The following is a 20,508-nucleotide window of genomic DNA, read 5'->3' as shown; positions in this document are numbered from 1 at the left end:
TGGAGATTCCGCAATCTCACTAGGCAATTTATTCCAGTGTTTAACCACCCTGACAAGTAGGAAGTTTTTCCTAATGTCCAATCTAAACCTCCCTTACTGCAATTTAAGCCCATTGCTTCTCATCCTAACCTCAGAGGCCAAGCAGAACAATTTTTCTTCCTCCTCCTTGTGATACTTTTTTAGGGTATGTCTACACTAGTCCCCTAGTTCGAACTAGGGAGGCTAATATAGGCATTCGAAGTTGCAAATGAAGCCCGGGATTTAAATATCCCGGGCTTCATTTGCATCTTCCCGGGTGCCGCCATTTTTAAAGGTCCCTTAGTCCAAACTCCGTGCCTGTGGCTACACGCGGCATGGAGTAGGTAGTTCGAATTAGGATCTCTAATTCAAACTACTGGTACACCTCATTCCACTGTAGACTCTGGGGGAGAGGGGTGTAGGCAGGCAGAGGTGTCTCCCAGCAGCAGATGTAGACACGTCTCTGTATTAATCATTCTCTCATTGAAGTTTTTAGCTTTGTAGTGAGTCCTTTTACATGGAAACTTTGTATTATGTCTTGGTAGAATAGTTCCTGGGACAAGTGAGGCAGAGACTGTTCCTGTGGGGTGAATGAGGTGGGAATGGATAAGGCGGAAGGTGAGCACCTCTGGGCAGTTGCAAAGGTTGGAGAGGGGATGGAAGCCGGATCCAAGATCAATGAGCCCTGGGAAGTGGACCCGTTGAAAGGAGACTGGATCTGTGGATGCCTTGAGGGTCAGCTGCAAGGGCCTGCTTTAGGAAGCCCCCTCTTTGGAGGTGAAGTGGCAGCATTGAGACACCACTCAGAAGTAGGTGCCACAGACACTAACTGCTTGAAAGTAGGAATAAGAGATCCTCCGGAAAAGAGCTTATTTTCCGGAGAATCACGTCCAGACTGGCGCTTTTCTTCGGCTTATCTACAAGCCAGAAAAAAGCGGCAGCCATGAAAATGCAAATGCCGCGGGGGATATTTAAATCCCCCGCGGATTTGCCTATTCCCAAGTGCTACATTAGCATCCCTATTGCGGAATAGGAGCCAATGTAGACACAGCCCCAGTGTTTAAAGGCAGAGCTGACCAGAATCAATTGAGAGTCCTTGTCTTGTCTCAGTGATCGCTTGAACAAAAATCATTGATAAAATCTTGTGTAGACTGACCTTGGACTCAACATGCAGTCAATGTGTTGAAGGGCAGTGCAAAGGAGGCAGTGGTGGTGGTGAGATACCATATTACCTAGTGCAGTAGTCCCCAACCTTTTGGGGCTGCTGGGTGCCCGGAGGTGGGGCCGCTCACGCGGTGCATGCCCGGGGTTGGGGCCATCCATGTGTCGCATGCCTGGGGCCAACACTGCCCATGCGCCACGCGCCCGAGGGTGGGGCTGCCCATGTGCCATGCACCCATGGCCAGCACCACACATGTGCCACGCGCCTGGGGCAGGGCCGGCCCCGATCACTTGGCGGGAGCACATAAATGCCCCGGCAAGTGCCATGGCACCCACAGGCACCACATTGGGGACTACTGACCTGGTGAAATCATTGGTGCTGAATTCACTAAGGACTGGAATTTGACTACTGAACTGACACTTTCTTAACAAAGACTCCATTTTTGCTATTTAAAAAGTAAAAAATGTAACAGAAAACTGCAACGCTCTCTGGTAACTTTTTAAAAATCAACCTTTAAACTTTATTGAAAAGATTGGATAGTTTGCCATTAAGAATATTTGACCTACACTTCAGGCAACTGATTTAATTTTGTGTAAAATTTTGCATAATGAAGGATGCCTTTTTTTTTTTAAATGTTCAAATATATTGATATACATTTTGATCAAATCCACTTCTGATGTGATATTTGTGGTTGTGGTTTGTAGTGTGGGTGTCCTTTTTTTTTTCCTCAACAAAAAATCCTAGGTGGGGGAAGAGGGAGCCACCAAAACTGTTCCAATTGGGCCCCGCACTTCCTAAAGCCAGCCCTGCTAGGAAGGACCCTTCACTGGCTTAGGTCTGGGAGGAATCGAGCAAATGTTCTTGCCATCTTTGATGATGTGAATTAGGGAATTCTCCATTCCCAGAGCAGGGCATCCCCAGCTGGGTGGTGCCTAGATTTAAATAGACATGCTCACTGTGTCTTGTCTAGAGATTTCTCCATCCTCACTGAAATCTGTCTTCTCTTCAAAGATGGCCCGCAGTGCGACCAGGAGACAGCCTCTGAGTCGGTGCTGCCTGTAGCTCCCAACGATGAAGTAAATAACTGGGTTGATGCTGCGGTTGATAGAGGCCAGCAGGAAAGAGAACTCATTAGTGAGACTTTGGTCAATAAGGTCAAGGAAAAATTGCACACTGAGGGGAACAGCAAAGACGAGGAAGAAGACAGTGAGCAGAATAACAATGTATAATAAGTGTATAGTCTCCACTCCACATACATATGGTCACTGTGTGATCACCTCCATGAGTCTGATTGATTAGAAGGCGGGCTCTTCTTCACTAGAGGACTGGAAGGAAATCCCAACTCTGCTCAGAAATGCCACGTCCAACGAACACATCCGCTCTTCTGAAACATTTTTCGGGAAAGCGGGCGTGCTCTTTCACCATCCCTGTAAAGCTCATTTTATGAGGCCTAAGGGATGCATCAAAAGAGTGGGTTTGTCTGAAATTTGGTGCCATGTAGAAGCGTCAAATTTCAGAAAAGCCTCTTTCAAAAGAAAAGTGGGAAAAGACACACACATTGCAGTTCGCAATTTGCATATTGTTAAAACCAACACTCCTCTCTGGTTTGGCAGCTAATAAACAGCTTTATTGATCAATAAGGGAATTCTCCATCCCCAGAGAAGGGCGTCTCCAGCTGGGTGGTGCGGAGATTTAAATAGCCGTCCTCATTGTGTCTTGTCTAGAGATTTCTCCATCCTCACTGAAATCTGTCTTCTCTTCAAAGATGGCCCGCAGTGCGACCAGGAGACAGCCTCTGAGTCGGTGCTGCCTGTAGCTCCCAACGATGAAGTAAATAACTGGGTTGATGCTGCTGTTGATAGAGGCCAGCAGGAAAGAGAACTCATTAGTGAGACTTTGCTCAATCAGGTCAAGGAAATATTGCACACTGAGGGGAACAGCAAAGACGAGGAAGAAGAAGACGGTGAGCAGGATAACGACATAGAGCTTTCCTGGGTGGCGGAACTGGAGGCTACGTCGGAGCTTGATAAACAGGACCAGGCTAGACCCCACCATGATGGGAGCAAAAATGAGGCAATTCAGACCATACACGGGTAGGAATCTCTGCAAGCAATATTCTGTTCCATCCACAAAACACAAAGAATACACTGTTCCTGAGAGCAGGCAGGAGAGAGCCCAGAGCAGGGCACAGATGATGGCAGACAAGTGCGTTGGGCGGCTGCGGCGGTGCCAGATGGGAAAGAAGACAGACATGCACCTCTCCATGCTGATGGCCGTCAGAAAATAAAGGCTGGCGCTGTACGTGAGCAAAGACAGCACCAGAAACGTGTTCGTTAAGTTTTTCCCCTCTAAAGCAACACAAAAGTGCTGTTTGGCATTAGAGGTTATAAGGTAACCAGGCAGGAAAAGGAGGAAGCCAAAGTCTGCAGCAGCCAGGTTGAGGATGTAGACGGTGAAGACGTTCCTCTTAATGCAGAAGCTGAGGAACCAGAGGACAATCCCGTTTCCCACCAACCCAAACAGGCAGAGGAGCAGGGTGATGCTGTCGATGGTCACGACAGTTACATCTGTTGAGCAACCAGCCCAGTCGCTTTCCTCCTCAGGCCACAGGCCGGTCTCATTCTCAGTATAATACATTTCAGTCATCTCACTCATCACTGTGGGATGCTGGACCTTCCCGTTGGCACTCATCTGTTGGCAGAGAGCAGACAGGGACCATCAGTGAGTGGCACCCCCAGCGCTGTGTCTCACTGCTCATTCCAAGCCACCCCCAGCCTCCAGCCATGGAACAGCCAGGTCTCAATGAGTGAGAGGAAAAAATGTCTAAAGAGATATTGGCCATGGGGATGCTGGGCAGAGAGAGAGACACGGAAGGAAGACTGCTGTGTACAGTCCCCATCTGGAGAGACAGACAGGCACACAGAGGGAGAGGGAGAGGAATAGAAAGAGAACACAGGAGGGACTGTCGGCCGTGTATGTGCAGAGAATGGCAGGAGGAAGAAATGTTGGTGAGAATTGAAGAGTGATGTAGAGAGAGGCAGAGAGAACAACAAAGAGAGAAATCACAAATCATTAATGATGACAAAGAGCAATTCTTTACCTTCCTTCCAGCGGCCTGAGCTGGGCTGAGGTAGGTTTGCTCCAGAATCTCTCTGTCTCGCAGGTTTCACTGTAGGATCTTCCTGGGAAAGATCTTTGGGTAATAAAGTATACAGGCTACAAATTTTCCTGCCCGTGTCTTGTGCCGCATCAAGTCCCTTCTCTGTCAGGGAAATGTCTTCTCCACCATGGGCAGAGCGGTACTCACAGATCACACAGTGTCAGGGCATCTGATGACTCTTGGGCAAATAGATAGTATCAGCCAACTTCAGCACTGTGTTTCCCCTTTCCGCCTGCCCCTGGCCTCTTCTGCAATAAAGGAAATGCTTGCACACGGTTCAGTCTCATGGGAGAGATACTGCAGAAACTTCTTGCTAGTTTCTTTTCATCTTCCTCGATTTGCGCCTTCTTAATTGTTTAATTTTTCTACAGTTTTTCCAAATTTGGTATTTCAGGAAAACTTGAGTTATGACTTTTATGACTTGATAGGAAATCTTATGCTCTCCGGTCCCAGTCTGGGGCTAAGGGAAGCTTGCCCTGGGTCTGGAGGAGCCAGAGGGCAGCCCAGAACCAGAAGGAGGCTCAACTCAGGGCTGAGGGACACTGTGCAGGCCTCCTACCACCACTCCTTCAGTCAGGGTAGTTGGGTGGCCGTGTAAGCCTCCCACTGGTGTTCCGTGGGCTTGGTCGAGGGGGACAAGGGCCACACATGCATCCCACTGGCATTCTCTGGACTCAGCCCAAGAAGAGAGGGAGAGGCGACACTGGGTTGTCCTGGGGAGTGGGCCATGACTCTGCTGCCTGGCTGCAGTGGTGCTGCTGGAGGGGCCGTAGAGGGAAAGCCTTGGGTGACGTCCTTCACCTGTCCTGTGCTAAGACTGAGGGCCAGAAGGGAGAAGTTTGGAGCAGGGGTCCGCTTACCTGGGCTAGTGGCAGGCAGCATGGCGAGCCCCATCCCCACTCCCTGGGTAGTGTGGCTGCCCCAGTGGTCACTCCCTGTTGTACAGCTCTCCCCTGCACTCACTGCCCTAGAGGTGACTGTGAGTATCGCATTCCTCCTCTCTGTGCCCCTTTCTTCCATGTGATGGAAAATGATGTAATTCCGGGCACATCCCATTTTTCTGGCACAACCAACCCCTGACCTTGCTTTAAGTTAGGAGATGAGGAAGCTACATTCCAAATTTGGTTGCCCTAGCTCCTACCGTTGAGGAGGAGTTCTTGGACAAATGGACTCGCAGACAGACAGATGCACCAATCTCTAATATATAAATACCGAGTTTTTACATTTGATCATTAGAAAATGTAAATAATCCTAGAAGGCGCCAAAGATCCCTCCGAGAATGAGGGAAATGCAGTGGGTATAAGAGAAGGAAACAGGCATAGAATCCTCTTGTGATGAGTTTTTGGGGTACAACATGGAACTGGGGTGTCACTGAGCTCTCTGTCCCAGCAACCTGGGCTCTCTCGCACTCTGCGATGCTGTGACAAGCTGCAAATAGTGACTTTATTGTATTGGCCCACAGCATGAGAACTGAAGGGCGGGGGCGGGAGGGAAAGGTTTAGCGACATATAGATATAGCTACAGTGAAACAAAATTTCAGTTAAACCGAACTTGACACCTTTCCTTTGGACACAGATACTAGGGCTTACAGCTGGGGGGAGACACTGACGCAAGAACAGCAAGCAGCAGTGTAGAATCTATGGCAGAGGGGCCAAAGCTGCTTCCTGGCTTGCCTAGATCAGGACCCTGGGGATCAGGGCTCCTTTCCCAGCATCGAGGAGCTGGGCTGGTTCTCCAGCTCTGTGACTCTCCTCGCATCCAGACTCCATGCCCCAATTCTGCTCTTGCACCCTACCTCCCACCCAGCCCCACCACCCTCCCAGGCGCACCAACCGCCAACCCACTCCTGCATTCTCCCTCCTGCCCAGACCCCACACCACAAGACTGCCTCCCACCAGCTCCCAAACACTGAACTCTTCATTTTTGGTGCAACTTGAGAGCACAGGTGGGCCCACAAACTCTACTAGCTGCCCCTTCTCCCCAGCTTTGACGTGGTGGGAGTGTCTTTCTCCTTCTCAAGCTTCAGCGGGGGACCCAAGTTAGCCTGTAACTGGAAAAGCTTTAAAAAAAACAACAAATAGTCCTGCACCTTAGAGACTAACAAAACATGTAGATGGTATGATGAACTTTTGTGTGCACAGCCCACTTCTTCAGATGAAGAAGTGAATTGTGCCCACAAAAGCTCATGATACAATCTACATATTTTGTTTTCTCTAGGGTGCTGCAAGACTATTCGTTGTTTTTGTAAGTATTTCCTTCTAAGCTGGTATCACAGATCGTCTGTCCCAGAGCCCCACACACCCATGTCAATAGGTGGGCTTCTGGGACCTCTGTCTACTTCTCCCGATGCATCCTGCATCCTGTGAAGATATTAGTTTATAACCCGGCTCGGGTTGATCTGGGTCCTACTACCTCCCCCAGGGGAGGGACGGGAGACCCGGGCCCTTCCTCTCTGCCAGCACCTCAGGCTATAGGTTGCAGGAGGGGAGGTGACGGCTACCGGGTCGTATGCTTTGGGGGCTGGGTGAAAGCCACCCCCAGACCAAGCGGAGGCAACAAAAGGGTGGGAAAGAGGAGAGGCCACAGCTGGCACCAGGGTCATGGCCTGGGGGTGAGCCTTCACCACAGGAGATTTAGTCTTCTGGGCAGGGCTCTTGCCCCTCATGGTTGCCTGGCCCTTCCTGCTTTTCAGAGGCCACTTCTTAATGGTGCGACTGGTGGCAGAAGGTGCCACGGCAGGAGAGGCAAGTTCCAGGAATCCCCATCCAGTTCAATTCCTCTGTTGTATGAATAGATATCCCGACAGCCTCAGAGGGCTCAGCATTTGCAGTGGTAAATGTGAAGATAGGAGGGGAAGGGGCGGCATCACAAGAAAGTCCCTCCATTGTTGTCATGGGCAGGGAGGGAAGCACAGGAACAAACAATTGGGGGAGGACAATAGTGCCAGGGGAGGGAGCAATGGGAGGAAGGGAGGGGAAGAAGAAGGTTCACCACTCCCCCCACCACTGGGCTGGGAGCAGGATGGGAGGGCAGCAACAATACAGAAAGGAGGGGGGTAGAGAGACAAGAGGTACAACTCCCAGCACAGGATGGAAAGACCAGTTCCTCCAGCTGCAGTGGAGTTATGAGGAGGTAAATTTGAGGGGGTAAATTATGAAGAGGAGGCGACCAGGCAACTCACCAGCACCGGATTCTACAAGCTTCTCTCCTGTGATCCCACTAAAGAATACCAAAAAAACCTAAAATAACTGCTCATGAAGCTCTGTAAGGACTAAACACTCTTTATTATTATGATGGACTCCATTTTGTTTAACTCCATCTTCTACAATGGACTCCATTTTATTTCTACAAACTCCATATTGGATTGTGCCCTGCACTAAAACCAGCTTCATCCGGTTTTTCCCGCCAAAACTGAAATTACCTCAGGGATGCACTACGCTGCACAGAGCATGGGACAGTTTGCACACAGCACAGAGTCAGTGCACTCAGGACCCTTACTGTTTTTCCCACTCAAGGAATAATAAAAGGACTGTCAGGAGTGGGGATCTTGCTCTTCCTCATGTTCCTCCTGAACACTTTGCTGCTTGGTCCTCCAGTCCTTGGCCTCTTGCTGCTTCTGGTTCATCCTGCTGTCACTCCGTGGCGAAGGCTCGGATGAGGCCTACTACCCGGTTACAGGATAGAAGCTGCCTGAGGATTGGAATCTCTGAGCAGGAGTGGGCACCTCCCGTCAGAGCCTCCACCAAAGGGTGTGGGGATTTGTGTCTAGGGGACATCCAGCAGAGCTCTCAGGTTCCTTTGCCTCATTCCAGAATCCTGGTCCTTGTGGTGAAAGCCCTCTGAAACCTAAGGAATCCATGATTAACCAAATCGGAACATCATCTCCGTGGGATCACCTAGTGTTCCTCCCGGACGGCAGGTCTCCTGCTGAATGGTAGAAGATCCTAGGCTTGCCTCCTTCTTTCATCTATAGGTGTCATCTTCCGTCTGAGCCAAACACCTGTAAAGTATTTTGACTTACCTTCTTGTATCAGGGAATCCTTTAATATATTCTTTTCTCTTCTGGTTCAAGGGTGTGGAGTTGGTTTACTGGTTGTACTGGGGTTAATTTGTTCTGTGTTATCACATTCTGTGTACTATTCAAATTATTTAAAAATTGGTTAAATTTATATTTGAGCTGTGTTTTAATTGGGGCTATAAGAATCCACTGGTGATAGATTCAGTTGTCAGGGGACCTGTGCCTCTGGTGTCAGTAACAAAATCAAAATCAAGATCAGATCCTAGTTCAAATTCCATTAATCTCATTGTCGTTACTGAGTTCCTGGGAAACAGCTTCCTGATACTGCTCAGGACCAAATTTGCACAAACATTCCGGCCCCTTTCCCCCACTCCCTTCCCGCCCCCAATCTCCAACCAGGAGCTTTCTATCTGCTACCCAAGATACACAAACCTGGAAATCCCGGACGACCCATCATCTCAAGCATTGGCAGACGTACAATAAGATTAACTGGCTATATTGGCTCGCTCCTCAGACCCTGTGCTACCAGCACACAGCTATCTTCGAGACACCACCGACTTCCCGAAGAAACTATAGAACATCAGTAATCTTCCTGAAAACATCATCCTGGCAACCATGGATGTAGAAGCTCTTTACCCCAACATTCAACATGAAGACGGATTACAGAAACACCATCCCTGATGACACCACTTCACACTTGGGCTATGTCTACACTGCACATTGTTGAGCAATAAGGTATGGAAATGAAGGGGGGATGAATATCTCCGGACCTCATTTGCATATCTAATGAGCCGCCATTTTGCCACATGGGATTTTGCACACGAAGGAACTGTCTACACTACTCCTTCTTGCACAAAAAAACCCTCTTGCACAGAGCCGTTCTTCCTGAAAATAAGCGGTGGAACGGCTCTGCGCAAGAGGGGTTTTTTGCGCAAGGAGGAGCAGTGTAGACAGCTCCTTCTTGTGCAAAAGCCCATGCCACAAAAATGGTGGCTCATTAGGTATGCAAATGAGGTGCAGAGATATTAATCCCTGCGCCTCATTTGCATATCTTATTGCAAAACACTGCACAGTGTAGACATAGCTTTTGTTACAGAGTTTTGCGACTTTGTCCTCACCCACAACTACTTCAGAGTTGGAGACAATTTGTATCTTCAAATCAGTGTCACAACCACGGCCACCCACATGGCCCCACAATATGCCAAAATCTTTATGGCTGACGTTGAACATTTTCTCAGCTCTCTCCCTCCATCATCGTTACTCTTCTTATGCTGCATTGAGGACATCTTCATCACACAAACACACAGGAAAGAGACTTTTGAAGAATTTCACAAGGATTTCAACAACTTCCACCCAACCATCAACCTCAGCCTGGATCAGTCCACATGAGAGATCCACTTTCTTGGCACTACAGTACAATTACATGATGGACACATTACTACCACCGGATACTGGAAACCTACCGACTGCGACACTTACTTTCATACCTCTAGCTTCTATCCAAGACCCATTTCCCAATCTATTGTTTACAGCCAATTCATAAGATACAAGCGGATTTGCTCCAATCCCACAGACAGAGACAAACACCCACAGGATCTATATAGAGCATTCCTAAAACTGAAATACCCACCCAGAGAAGTGAAAAAACAGATCGACAGAGCCAGAAGAGTACCCAGACATGAACTACTTCAAGACAGGCCAAGAAGAGAAAACAAAAGAATTCCACTCGTCATCACCTACAGCCCACAACTTAACCCCCGCTCCCTCCAATGCATTATCAACAATCTTCAACCTATCCTGGAAAATGACCCCACACTCTCACAGGTCTTGGGGGAAAGGCCAGTCCTCGCCTACAGACAATCCCCTAGCTTCAAACAAATTCTTTCCAGTAACTACGCAGCACACCTCCATCGTAATCATCCAGGAACCCACCCCTGCAATCAGCCCCAACCCCAACTCTGTCCACACATCTACACAAGCGATTTCATCACTGGATCCAACCATATCAGCCACTATATCAGGGGCTAATTTAACTGTACATCCACCACTGTGATTAATGCCATCAAATGCCAGCAATGCCCCTCTGCCATGTATATTGGCCAAACTGGACAGTCTCTACGGGATAGAATTAATGGACACAAGTCAAATATCTGAAAAGGTAACACACAGAAACCTCTTGGAGAACATTTTAACTGGCCCGGGCACTCATTAATGGAACTCAAATTCACCGTGTTGTTTCAGGCCAATTCCACAAAACAAATACACAGGGAAATGTTAGGGCTTAATTTCATTTTCAAGTTTGGCACCCATCACAAAGGTATAAATAAAGACATTGCCTGGCTAGCACACTACTGTCCGCATCCCAATGACTTAACCAACCAAACAATGGGGACTTAAGAACAATTTGCACTTTCTCCATCAGCTTCATATAACAGGAACACTCTAAATTCCCTATTTTTTCCCTTCCTTCTTCCCCACACCATCCCCTATTTATTTTGGATCTGGACTATTAATACTCCATTCATCTGAAGAAGTGGGTTGTACCCAGAAAAACTAATGATACCATCTACGTGTTTTGTTAGTCTTTATGGGTATGTCTACACTACAGAGTTAGTTCGAACTAACGTCCGTTAGTTCGAACTAACTTTCATAGGCGCTACACTAGCGCTCCGTTAGTTCGAACTTAATTCAAACTAGCGGAGCGCTTAATTCGAACTAGGAAAACCTCATTTTACGAGGATTAAGCCTAGTTCGAACTAGCTAGTTCGAATTAAGGGGTGTGTAGCCCCTTAATTCGAACTAGTGGGAGGCTAGCCCTCCCCAGGTTTCCCTGGTGGCCACTCTGACCAACACCAGGGAAACTCATCTGCCCCCCTCCCGGACCCGGACCCTTTAAAGGGGCACAGGCTGGCTACGGTGCCTGTGCTAGGTGCAAGCCTGCCAGCACCCAGCTAGCAGACCCTGCACCTGGCATGGATCGAGCCACCCACCCGATGCCCTCCAGCCCTCCCCCTCTTCCCGGGACCAGGCTGGTGGCTCCCGGGAGCTTGCCCGGGACCGCAAGAGGCGGGCACCCTCCTGGGCTAGTGCAGACATCGTGGACCTCGTCCACGATCTCCGCACTAGCCACAGGAAAGTGGCCGGCTAGGGCAGGAGAGCTGCCAGCCTGGCCACCCAGGAGCAGGTGTGGAAGAGAATCAAGGGGGTCCACTGAGACCCCCGACCCTGAGCCCTGAGCTTACAATGGCCGTCCTGGGTCAGACCAAAGGTCTATATAGCCCAGTAGCCTGTCTGCCGACAGCGGCCAACCCTAGGACCCTGGAGGGGATGGACCGAAGACAGTGACCAAGCCATTTGTCTCGTGCCATCCCTGTCCAGCCTTCCATAAACCTTGGGCAGGGACACCACTCCTTCCCCCTGGCTAATACCACTCCATGGACCTAACCTCCATGACTTGATCTCACTTCCCTTTAAACTCTGTTCTAGTTCTAGCCTTCACAGCCTCCTGCAGCAAGGAGTTCCACAAGTTGACTCTTTGCTTTGTGAAGAAGAACTTTCGCTTATTAGTTTGAAGCCTGCTACCCATTCCTTTCCTTTGGTGTCCTCTAGTCCTTCTTTATGGGAACTAATGAAGAACTTTTCTGTATGCACTCTCTCCACCCAACTCCTGCTTTTAGAGACCTCTATCCTGTCCCCGCTCCATCTCCTCTTTTCTAAGCTGAAAAGTCCCAGTCTCTTTTGCCTCTCTTCATATGGGACCTGTTCCCAACCCCTGATCATTTTAGTTGCCATCCCCTCTCCTAGCCTCTCTCTTCCCCTCTCCCACCTCCTTTTCCAGTCTCCCCCAGTTTTGTTCAATAAAGACAGATTCCATTTTGGAAGACACGTTATCTTTATTTTGTACATCAAGAAGAGGGGCTAGGGAAGGGTAAGTGGAAGGAGGTGAGGGAGGAATGGGGTACGAGCCCCCGATGGGGAGGACTGGGCTTGCTCTGTGGGCTTCTGGGGGTGGAACCTCTCCTGCAGCCCCCCAATTGCCCCCTCTCCCCAGATGGCAGCCTGCGGCAAGTGTAGCTGGGCTGATGGCCGAGTACTGTGATGTGCCCAGTGTGGGTAGTCCGGGCAATCCAAGCCAGGATTGCTTTGCAAGCGGGGCACCCCTGAGAACTGTCTGTCCGGGGTGGGAGTCGGGACCCTTTAAGCACAGCCCTCAGCTAGCCTGAGACAGCAGCTCCACGCTCTAAGTCCTCCTCTGATGCCCTGCCGGCACTGCTTCTGGCCATCCTTAACCCCGGTTCAGGGTCCACTTAATGTGGACATGCTAGTTTGAATTAGCAAAACGCTAATTCGAACTAGTTTTTTAGTCTGGATCCGTTAGTTCGAATTAGCTTAGTTCAAATTAACTAATTCGAACTAAGTTAGTTCGAATTAACATTGTAGTGTAGACATACCCTATCTGCTACACTATTTGTTGTTTTTTAAGTTTTTCAAGAAACATATAGCCAGTTCTGACACCGTAAAGCTTACAGCAAACTTTCCTTAAAACTGATCATATTTCAGTTAAACCTCCAAGACAAAGAAGATCTTTTCCTCCTGGTTTCTCTGGTTCACTCTCTTGAGAGTGACGCGCAGCCAAGGACTAACGGGCAGCTAGCAGCTTTCCATTGTTTTATAGATTCCTCTTTGGGACAGAACTTGGAGTTCTCTCTCCTACCTTCTACTGAACATTACCTGGTCCAGTCCTACCAGCTGGGATACTCACATGACTTCCTAAGACCAACCACAGCTTAGCCTCAAAGAGCTAAAGAGGGTGTTTAAAGGTGATCACCCAGACATTCAGGAAAAGACCCCTGATGGCTTTCATTTGCACATTTAAAACCATTCCATAACCCACATTTCTAACTTTACATACAAAACTGATACATACACCAGAGTAAGATATACAGATCCAGCAGATTGTAACATTAAAATGGATAAGTCACATGAGGAATTTTCTCCAAAGCATCTTCGAATTATTTACATTTGTATCCATAAGACAATTCCATAATCATCATGGGGTGAGGGTGTCTCAGTATCTTTACAGCTACGGTAGATAAGTTCTGCATTTCTCTAGATGATAAAGCAGGGGTGGGCAAACTACAGCAAAGACATATCATTATAACAATATGTAACAGAAATACTGTATTTGGGAAAAACAAACAAAAATCCTGAGGAATAAGGAAACTTCTAAATTTCATGCTAAGTAACTCAGCTGGTCACACCTAAATGTACCAAATGACTTTCTCAGATAATATCCGTTTTCTCTGATAGCGATCCATTGAGAAATACCCTTTGGTAAGTCGTTTCCATTATGCTTTGTAGAAAAGAAGTAACAAAGACATTGCCTGATCTTATAAAACTGACCTTTGCTCACAACCTGTGCTGATGTTATGATCTCTGTATCCCACTCAGCGTAAGGAAGACATTTCTTTGATGAGATTTGACTAGAACTGGTTCTCGGACACAACACAGGGAAATTCTGTGACCGTGTAACATGGCCACGTTTGTAAGGTTTTTTGTTGTCGCTGTTGTTGATTTGGAGGGGCTTCTTGCTTGTATGCAGCCTCCAACAGATTTTTCTGGGGTCAGCAGTTCCCCACCTGAGTTGTAGGCTATTCCGATCATGACTATGCAATCTGCCAGTGACTACTGAGCTGGGTTGTAATCTCCTTTATCTTTATGACCACATTGCTTTTGTTTCTGTGGCAAGAAATTCTCAGAACTTGATTCAAGAAAGAGTTCTTATTGCACCTCGAGTCATTGTCTTAGTTGTTCCTTTAATTCGAATAGCAGTGAATAACAGCTAAAAATCTGTTTCTGCTGAGTGTGACTAACTCTATTTCCTGTATAAAACCCTGCCATATTTTAAAATTATATTTGTTCTTCAGTGCTTTTTGGGGAGTCGTTAAACTTTAACGGCCATCAGAGAGAATCCCATTATCCTTTCTTCTGACGGTCCTTGTTGAGGTTCTTGTCCTTATGTATTTGGTAAGAAAGTTGCTTAAACATTGCCAGATAATTCCCTGATAGGCATACATATTTCTTACTCAGGTGGCTTCTTATATTAATGACTAGCTAGACCATGCGGTCCTTCGTTTTCATATTATTACATAACACATTTTAGTGTTTACACAGTAATGAGAGCAGTAAGACACCACACCACATCCTTGCAACTACAACATCTGTAAAAAAGCATCACTAAAGCTCCTTATACCACATCTATTAAGCGATGATTTAAACTCCATGTTTACTTCATAGTAATTCTTAAGGATACGTCTACACTTGCTCCCTAGTTCGAGCTAGGGATGCAAATGTAGGCGACGGAAATTGCTAATGAAGTGGGGATTTAAATAACCCACGCTTCATTAGCATAATCTTGCCCGCGCATTATTCCGCTCGACAGCTGATTCGAACCAGGAAGTGCGCTGCGGGCCCCGTTTGTTCAAATCAAACACCATGGTTGGAACTAACGTTACTCCTCATTTTTTAACAAGTAACTTTAGTTCGAACCAATGGATCTGATTCAAACGAACGCATCACAGGGTGCACTTTCTGGTTCGAATCAGCTGGTGAGGGGAATAACGTGCGGGCGAGATTATGCTAATGAAGTGCAGGATATTTAAATCCCCGCTTCCTTAGCAATTTCGGTCGGCTACATTTGCATCCCTAGCTTGAACTAGGGAGCAAGTGTAGACATACTAAGTGTTTCCATTGCAAGAGTGGTGAAGGTTTCAAATATCAGCCTGCAGAAGCGAGAGTCCAGAGCTATATAGAAGCACCTCCTGCATTTCATGGACAGAAGAGCTGGCTGTGGAATGATTTAAGTGTAGTGGGGCTAACAGGCTGGCCAGGCTAGTGTGTGTGTGGACGGGCGAGGGGGGGAGGGCTCCATGCTCCCAAAAGGGGCGGAGACTTTGGCTGAAGGGGTGGGACTGGAGGTAGCCAACCCTCAGTGCTGTCTGGAATGTACCATGCTGGTCCCCTCCCTACTCCTAGCCAGCCCTGAGACCTTGTGTTTTCTGCGGTGCTCCAGTAGCAATGTAAAGGCCTAGGGCTCCAGCCACCACTGTTCTTGTGGTAACAGCAGCAGCTGGGAATCCCAAGCCCTTTTGAATCTCTCTTTCCTTCCTCCCCATCAGTAGGCTTGTGTATGTGGGAATATTTCTGCATGATCACTGTAAGCCTGCACCATGCTTTTTCCTGCCCACTGTGTTCTCATTCAGTCGGAAAAGTCGTGGGACTGAGAGGAGTCAGAGACAAATGTTGGGTGCAGAAAGGGCGACAACAGTCCTCCGGCAACACTGGGTTGTCACGTGCCACCCCAAGTGAAATTGTTGCTCCATGGCATGTTGAAAACAAAAGGAATAAGTCCATTATGTGGCTCTTCCTGCTCCCATTTAAGTCCATAGGCCTCTCCCCATTGATGCCAAAGACAGACGGGTTGGGCCTGAGGTAACCCACCACGAAGATCCACTCTAGGAAGGATCTTTCCCTGGCTTAAGTGGGGGAGAAATCGAGCAAATGTTCTTGACATCTTTGATGACATAAATTAGGGAATTCTCCATCCCCAGAGAAGGGCATCTCCGGCTGGGTGGTGCAGTGATTTAAATAGGCGTCCTCATTGTGTATTGTCTAGAGATTTCTCCATCTTCACTGAAATCTGTCCTCTCTTCAAAAATGGCCCGCAATGCGACCAGGAGACAGCCTCTGAGACGGTGCTGCCTATAGCTCCCAACGATGAAGTAAATAACTGGGTTGATGCAGCTGTTGATAGAGGCCAGTAGGTAAGAGACCTCATTAGTGAGACCATGCTCAATAAAGTCGAGGAAGTATTGCACACTGAGGGGAACAGCAAAGATGAGGAAGAAGAAGACGGTGAGCAGAATAACAATGTAAAGCTTTCCTGGGTGGCGGAACTGGAGGCTACGTCGGAGCTTGATAAACAGGACCAGACTGGACACCACCATGATGGGAGCAAAAATGAGGCAATTCAGACCATACAGGGGTAGGAATTTCTCCAAGCAAATTTCTGTTCCATCCACAAAACACAAAGAATACACTATTCCTGAGAGCAGGCAGGAGAGAGCCCAGAGCAGGGCACAGATGATGGCAGACAGGTGCGTTGGGCGGCTGCGGCGGTGCCAGATGGGAAAGAAGACAGACACGCATCTTTCCATGCTGATGGCCGTCAGGAAATAAAGGCTGGCGCTGTACGTGAGCAAAGACAGCACCCGAAACGTGTTCATTAAGTTTTTCCCCTCTAAAGCAACACAAAAGTGCTGTTCGGCATTAGAGGTTAAAAGGAAACCAGGCAGGAAGAGGAGGAAGCCAAAGTCCGCAGCAGCCAGGTTGAGGATGTAGACGGTGAAGACGTTCCTCTTAATGCAGAAGCCAAGGAACCAGAGGACAATCCCATTTCCCACCAACCCAAACAGGCAGAGGAGCAGGGTGATGCTGTCAATGGTCACAACAGTTACATCTATTAGGCATCCAGCCCAGTCGTTTTCCTCGTCAGGCCCCGGGCTGGTCCGATACTCAGTAAAATACATTTCAGTCGTCTCACTCATCACTGTGGGATGCTGGACCTTCCCGTTGGCACTCACCTGTTGGCAGAGAGCAGATAGGGACCATCAGTGAGTGGCACCCCCAGTGCTGTGTCTCACTGCTCATTCCAAACCATCCCCAGTCTCCAGCCATGGAACAGCCAGGTCCCAGCAAGTGGGAGGGAGAAATGTCTAAAGAGGTATTGGCCATAGGGATGCCGGGCAGAGAGAGAGACACGGAGGGAAGACTGCTGTGTACAGGCCCCATCTGGAGAGACAGACAGCCACACAGAGGGAGAGGGAGGGGAATAGAAAGAGAACACAGGAGGGACTGTCGGCCGTGTATGTGCAGAGAATGGCAGGAGGAAGAAATGTTGGTGAGAATTGAAGAGTGATGTAGAAAGAGGCAGAGAGAACAACAGAGAGAGAAATCACAAATCATTAATGATGACAAAGAGCAATTCTTTACCTTCCTTTCAGCGGCCTGATCCAAGTATTTACCAGAGCCGGGCTGAGGTAGGTTTGCTTCAGAATCTCTCTGTTTCACAGGTTTCACTGTAGGATCTTACTGGGAAAGATCTTTGGGTAATAACGTATAAAACAGCTACAGTTTTCTTGCCCGTGTCTTGTGCCGCATCAAGTCCCTTCTCAGGGAAATGTCTTCTCCACCTTGGGCAGAGCGGGACTCACAAATCACACAGTGTCAGGGCATCTGATGACTCTTGGGCGGATCGATAGAATCAGCCAATTTCAGCACTGTGTTTCCCCTTTCCGCCTGCATCTGGCTGCTTCTGCAATAAAGGAAATGCTTGCACAAGGTTCAGTCTCATGGGAGAGATACTGCAGAAAGTTTATTTTCTCTGAGAAAGGTTCTTAGTGTGTGAATGAGCATGAAGATTTCATCATCATCATCATCATCTCCAACAACCATGGGTTCAATGCTTCTTGGTGCCTGATGCCTCCCTCACTATTTCCTTCCATCTTTCCCTGTCCAGTACGGAGTGGTTTCTGTAGACTAGCTCTGCACCAATCTACCATAACATCTACCCATTCTCTGTGGGGTCTGTATCTCCTATTTGGACCATCCATTATGCCGAATACCAGGGTCTTAACTTTTCGCTCGTTGTTCATTTTGTGGATATGCCCAAATAGCTGTAACTTCCATTGTATAACCTTCTGCCATAGGTTCTCTTTCGACTATATCTTCCTATGTAATTCTTCGTTGGTGACCTTCTGCAGCCATCCTACTCTCGGGATCTTTCTGTAACAACTCCTCTCAAATGCCAATATCCTTCTCTTCTAATGTTTCATATCACTTATGTCTCACATCCATACAAAATGCTGCGAAATACACACGTTTTCAAGATGCTCAGCTTCGTTGCTAAGCTAATAGCTTTACTTTTCCAGATCTTATCCATCGCCTTCAAACTCACTCTTGCAATTTCCTTCTTACAGTCTAGATCATACATCATGTTGCCCCCCAAATATGTGAACTTCTCTACGTTCTCTAGTTTGATCCCATCTACACTGCTCTTCCTTCCAATTTCCTTATCTCCAAATACCATTGTCTTCATTATATCGATATTCATAATCAGTCCGTACCACTTCCCTTCCTCATTTAGCACCTGCACCGTTCTCGCTAGCATCTCTTTATCTTCTCGATTTGCACCTTCTTAATTGTTTAATTTTTCTACAGTTTTTCCAAATTTGGTATTTCTGGGAAACTTGAGTTATGACTTTTGTGACTTGATGATAGGAAATCGTATGCTCTCCGGTCTCAGTCTGGGGCTAAGGGAAGGTTGGCCTGGGTCTGGAGGAGCCAGAGGGCAGCCCAGAACCAGAAGGGGGCTCAACTCAGGGCTGAGGGACACTGTGCAGGCCTCCTACCACCACTCCCTTACTCAGGGCATCTGGGGGCCGTGCAAGTCTCCCACTGGTGTTCCCTGAGCCTGGTCGAGGGGGACGAGGGCCACACATGCATCCCACTGGCATTCTCTGGACTCAGCCCAGGAAGGGAGGGAGAGGCAACACTGGATGGCCTGGCAGTGCTGGTAGTGAGGTTGTCTGTGGGTCCTGGGGAGTGGGCCATGACTGTGCTGCCTGGCTGCACTGGTGCTGCTGGGGGGGCTGTGGTGGGAAGCCTGGGGGGACGTCCTTCCCCTCTCCTGTGCTAGGACTGAGGGCCAGAAGGGAGAAGTTTGGAGCAGGGGGACCTCTTCCCTGGGCTGGTGGCAGGCAGCATGGCGAGCCCCATCCCCGCTCCCTGGCTACTGTGGCTGCCCCAGTGGTCACTCCCTGTTGTACAGCTCTCCCCTTCATTCACTGCCCTAGAGGTGACTGTGAGTATCGTATCCTTCCTCTCTGTGCCCCTTCCTTTCCATGTGATGGAAAATAATGTAATTCCGGGCACATCCCATTTTTCTGGCACAACCATACCCTGACCTTGCTTTAAGTTAGGAGACGAGGAAGCTACATTCCAAATTTGGTTGCCCTACCTCTTGCCGTTGAGGAGGAGTTCTTGGAGAAATGGACTCGCAGACAGACAGATGCACCAATCTCTAATATATAAATACCGTGTTTTTACATGTGATCATTAGAAAATGTAAATAATCCTAGAAGAAGCCAAAGATCCCTCCAAGAATGAGGGAAATGCAGTGGGTATAAGAGAAGGAAACAGGCATAGAATCCTCTTGTGATGAGTTCTTGGGGTACAACATGGAACTGGGGTGTCACTGAGCTCTCTGTCCCAGCAACTTGGGCTCTCTCGTACCCTGTAATGCTGTGACAAGCTGCAAATAGTGACTTTATTGTATTGGTCCACAGCATGAGATCTGAAGAGCAGGGTGTGGGGGCGGGAGGGAAAGGTGTAGCAACATCTAGATATAGCTACAATGAAACAAAATATACACTTGGTCCAGTTCAGCATTAAGACTGATCTTAAGAAAATGTAAATAATCCCAGAAGGACACAAATAAAGGAACAGAAAATGGGGGAAGCACAACGAATAGACATTACTCACATGCTAGAAAACAGCGAATCAAGTGTGTAACCCCCACTGCATGTGCAGATGGATTGTTTCTACTGCCTCTCTTCCATTGTTATTCAAAAGAATAAAACGTTTTCTAATGGTATTTACAATGGGAGTGCCCAGCTACAACTTGCGACAAAACCTCCCCGGTGCCAGTTTAATGTTTCAGTACAGAGAAGGGATTTACATAACAATTTATGCTTGGGCCTGACACACGCCTCAGCGCACTTTGTTGTGCATTTAATAGAATTCACGGAAGGGGACTGGATTACAACGTGACTGAGTTGGTGCTTTATGTGTACTTCATATTGGTACTGCTCTTGCATCAACAGTGGAAAATGGAACCATCAGCAACCAGGATGGAGGCCTAATCCAGGATACTGCGGGAAGACTGTGGGTGACTACAGGGCTAAATGAAAGTTAAACCAAACTTGACACCTTTCCTTTGGACACAGATACTAGGGCTTATTGCTTGGGGAAGACATTGACGCAAGAACAGCAAGCAGCAGTGTAGAATCTATGGCAGAGGGGCCAAAGCTG

The 20,508-nt window shown here is 48.0% G+C and overlaps 2 protein-coding genes across 2 annotated transcripts; both read right to left on the bottom strand.

The window, feature by feature from the left end:
- Positions 1-303: 303 nt before the first annotated feature.
- On the bottom strand, positions 304-4,704 carry LOC142829017 (mas-related G-protein coupled receptor member H-like). The gene has a single exon (XM_075926067.1). The coding sequence runs from the start codon at positions 3,869-3,871 to the stop codon at positions 2,873-2,875; it is 999 nt and encodes a 332-aa protein (XP_075782182.1). The 5' UTR covers positions 3,872-4,704; the 3' UTR covers positions 304-2,872.
- Positions 4,705-15,365: 10,661 nt separating this feature from the next.
- LOC102455027 (mas-related G-protein coupled receptor member H-like) lies at positions 15,366-17,902 on the bottom strand. Its single transcript, XM_075926066.1, has 2 exons — positions 17,410-17,902; positions 15,366-17,000 (listed from the first exon to the last, which is right to left on the bottom strand). The coding sequence occupies exon 2, from the start codon at positions 16,962-16,964 to the stop codon at positions 16,002-16,004; it is 963 nt and encodes a 320-aa protein (XP_075782181.1). The 5' UTR covers positions 16,965-17,000; positions 17,410-17,902; the 3' UTR covers positions 15,366-16,001.
- Positions 17,903-20,508: the final 2,606 nt, after the last annotated feature.

Source organism: Pelodiscus sinensis, chromosome 4, assembly GCF_049634645.1.
Source record: "Pelodiscus sinensis isolate JC-2024 chromosome 4, ASM4963464v1, whole genome shotgun sequence".
Lineage (NCBI taxonomy): Eukaryota > Metazoa > Chordata > Testudines > Trionychidae > Pelodiscus > Pelodiscus sinensis.
This window is presented reverse-complemented; position numbering and strand designations above follow the sequence as displayed.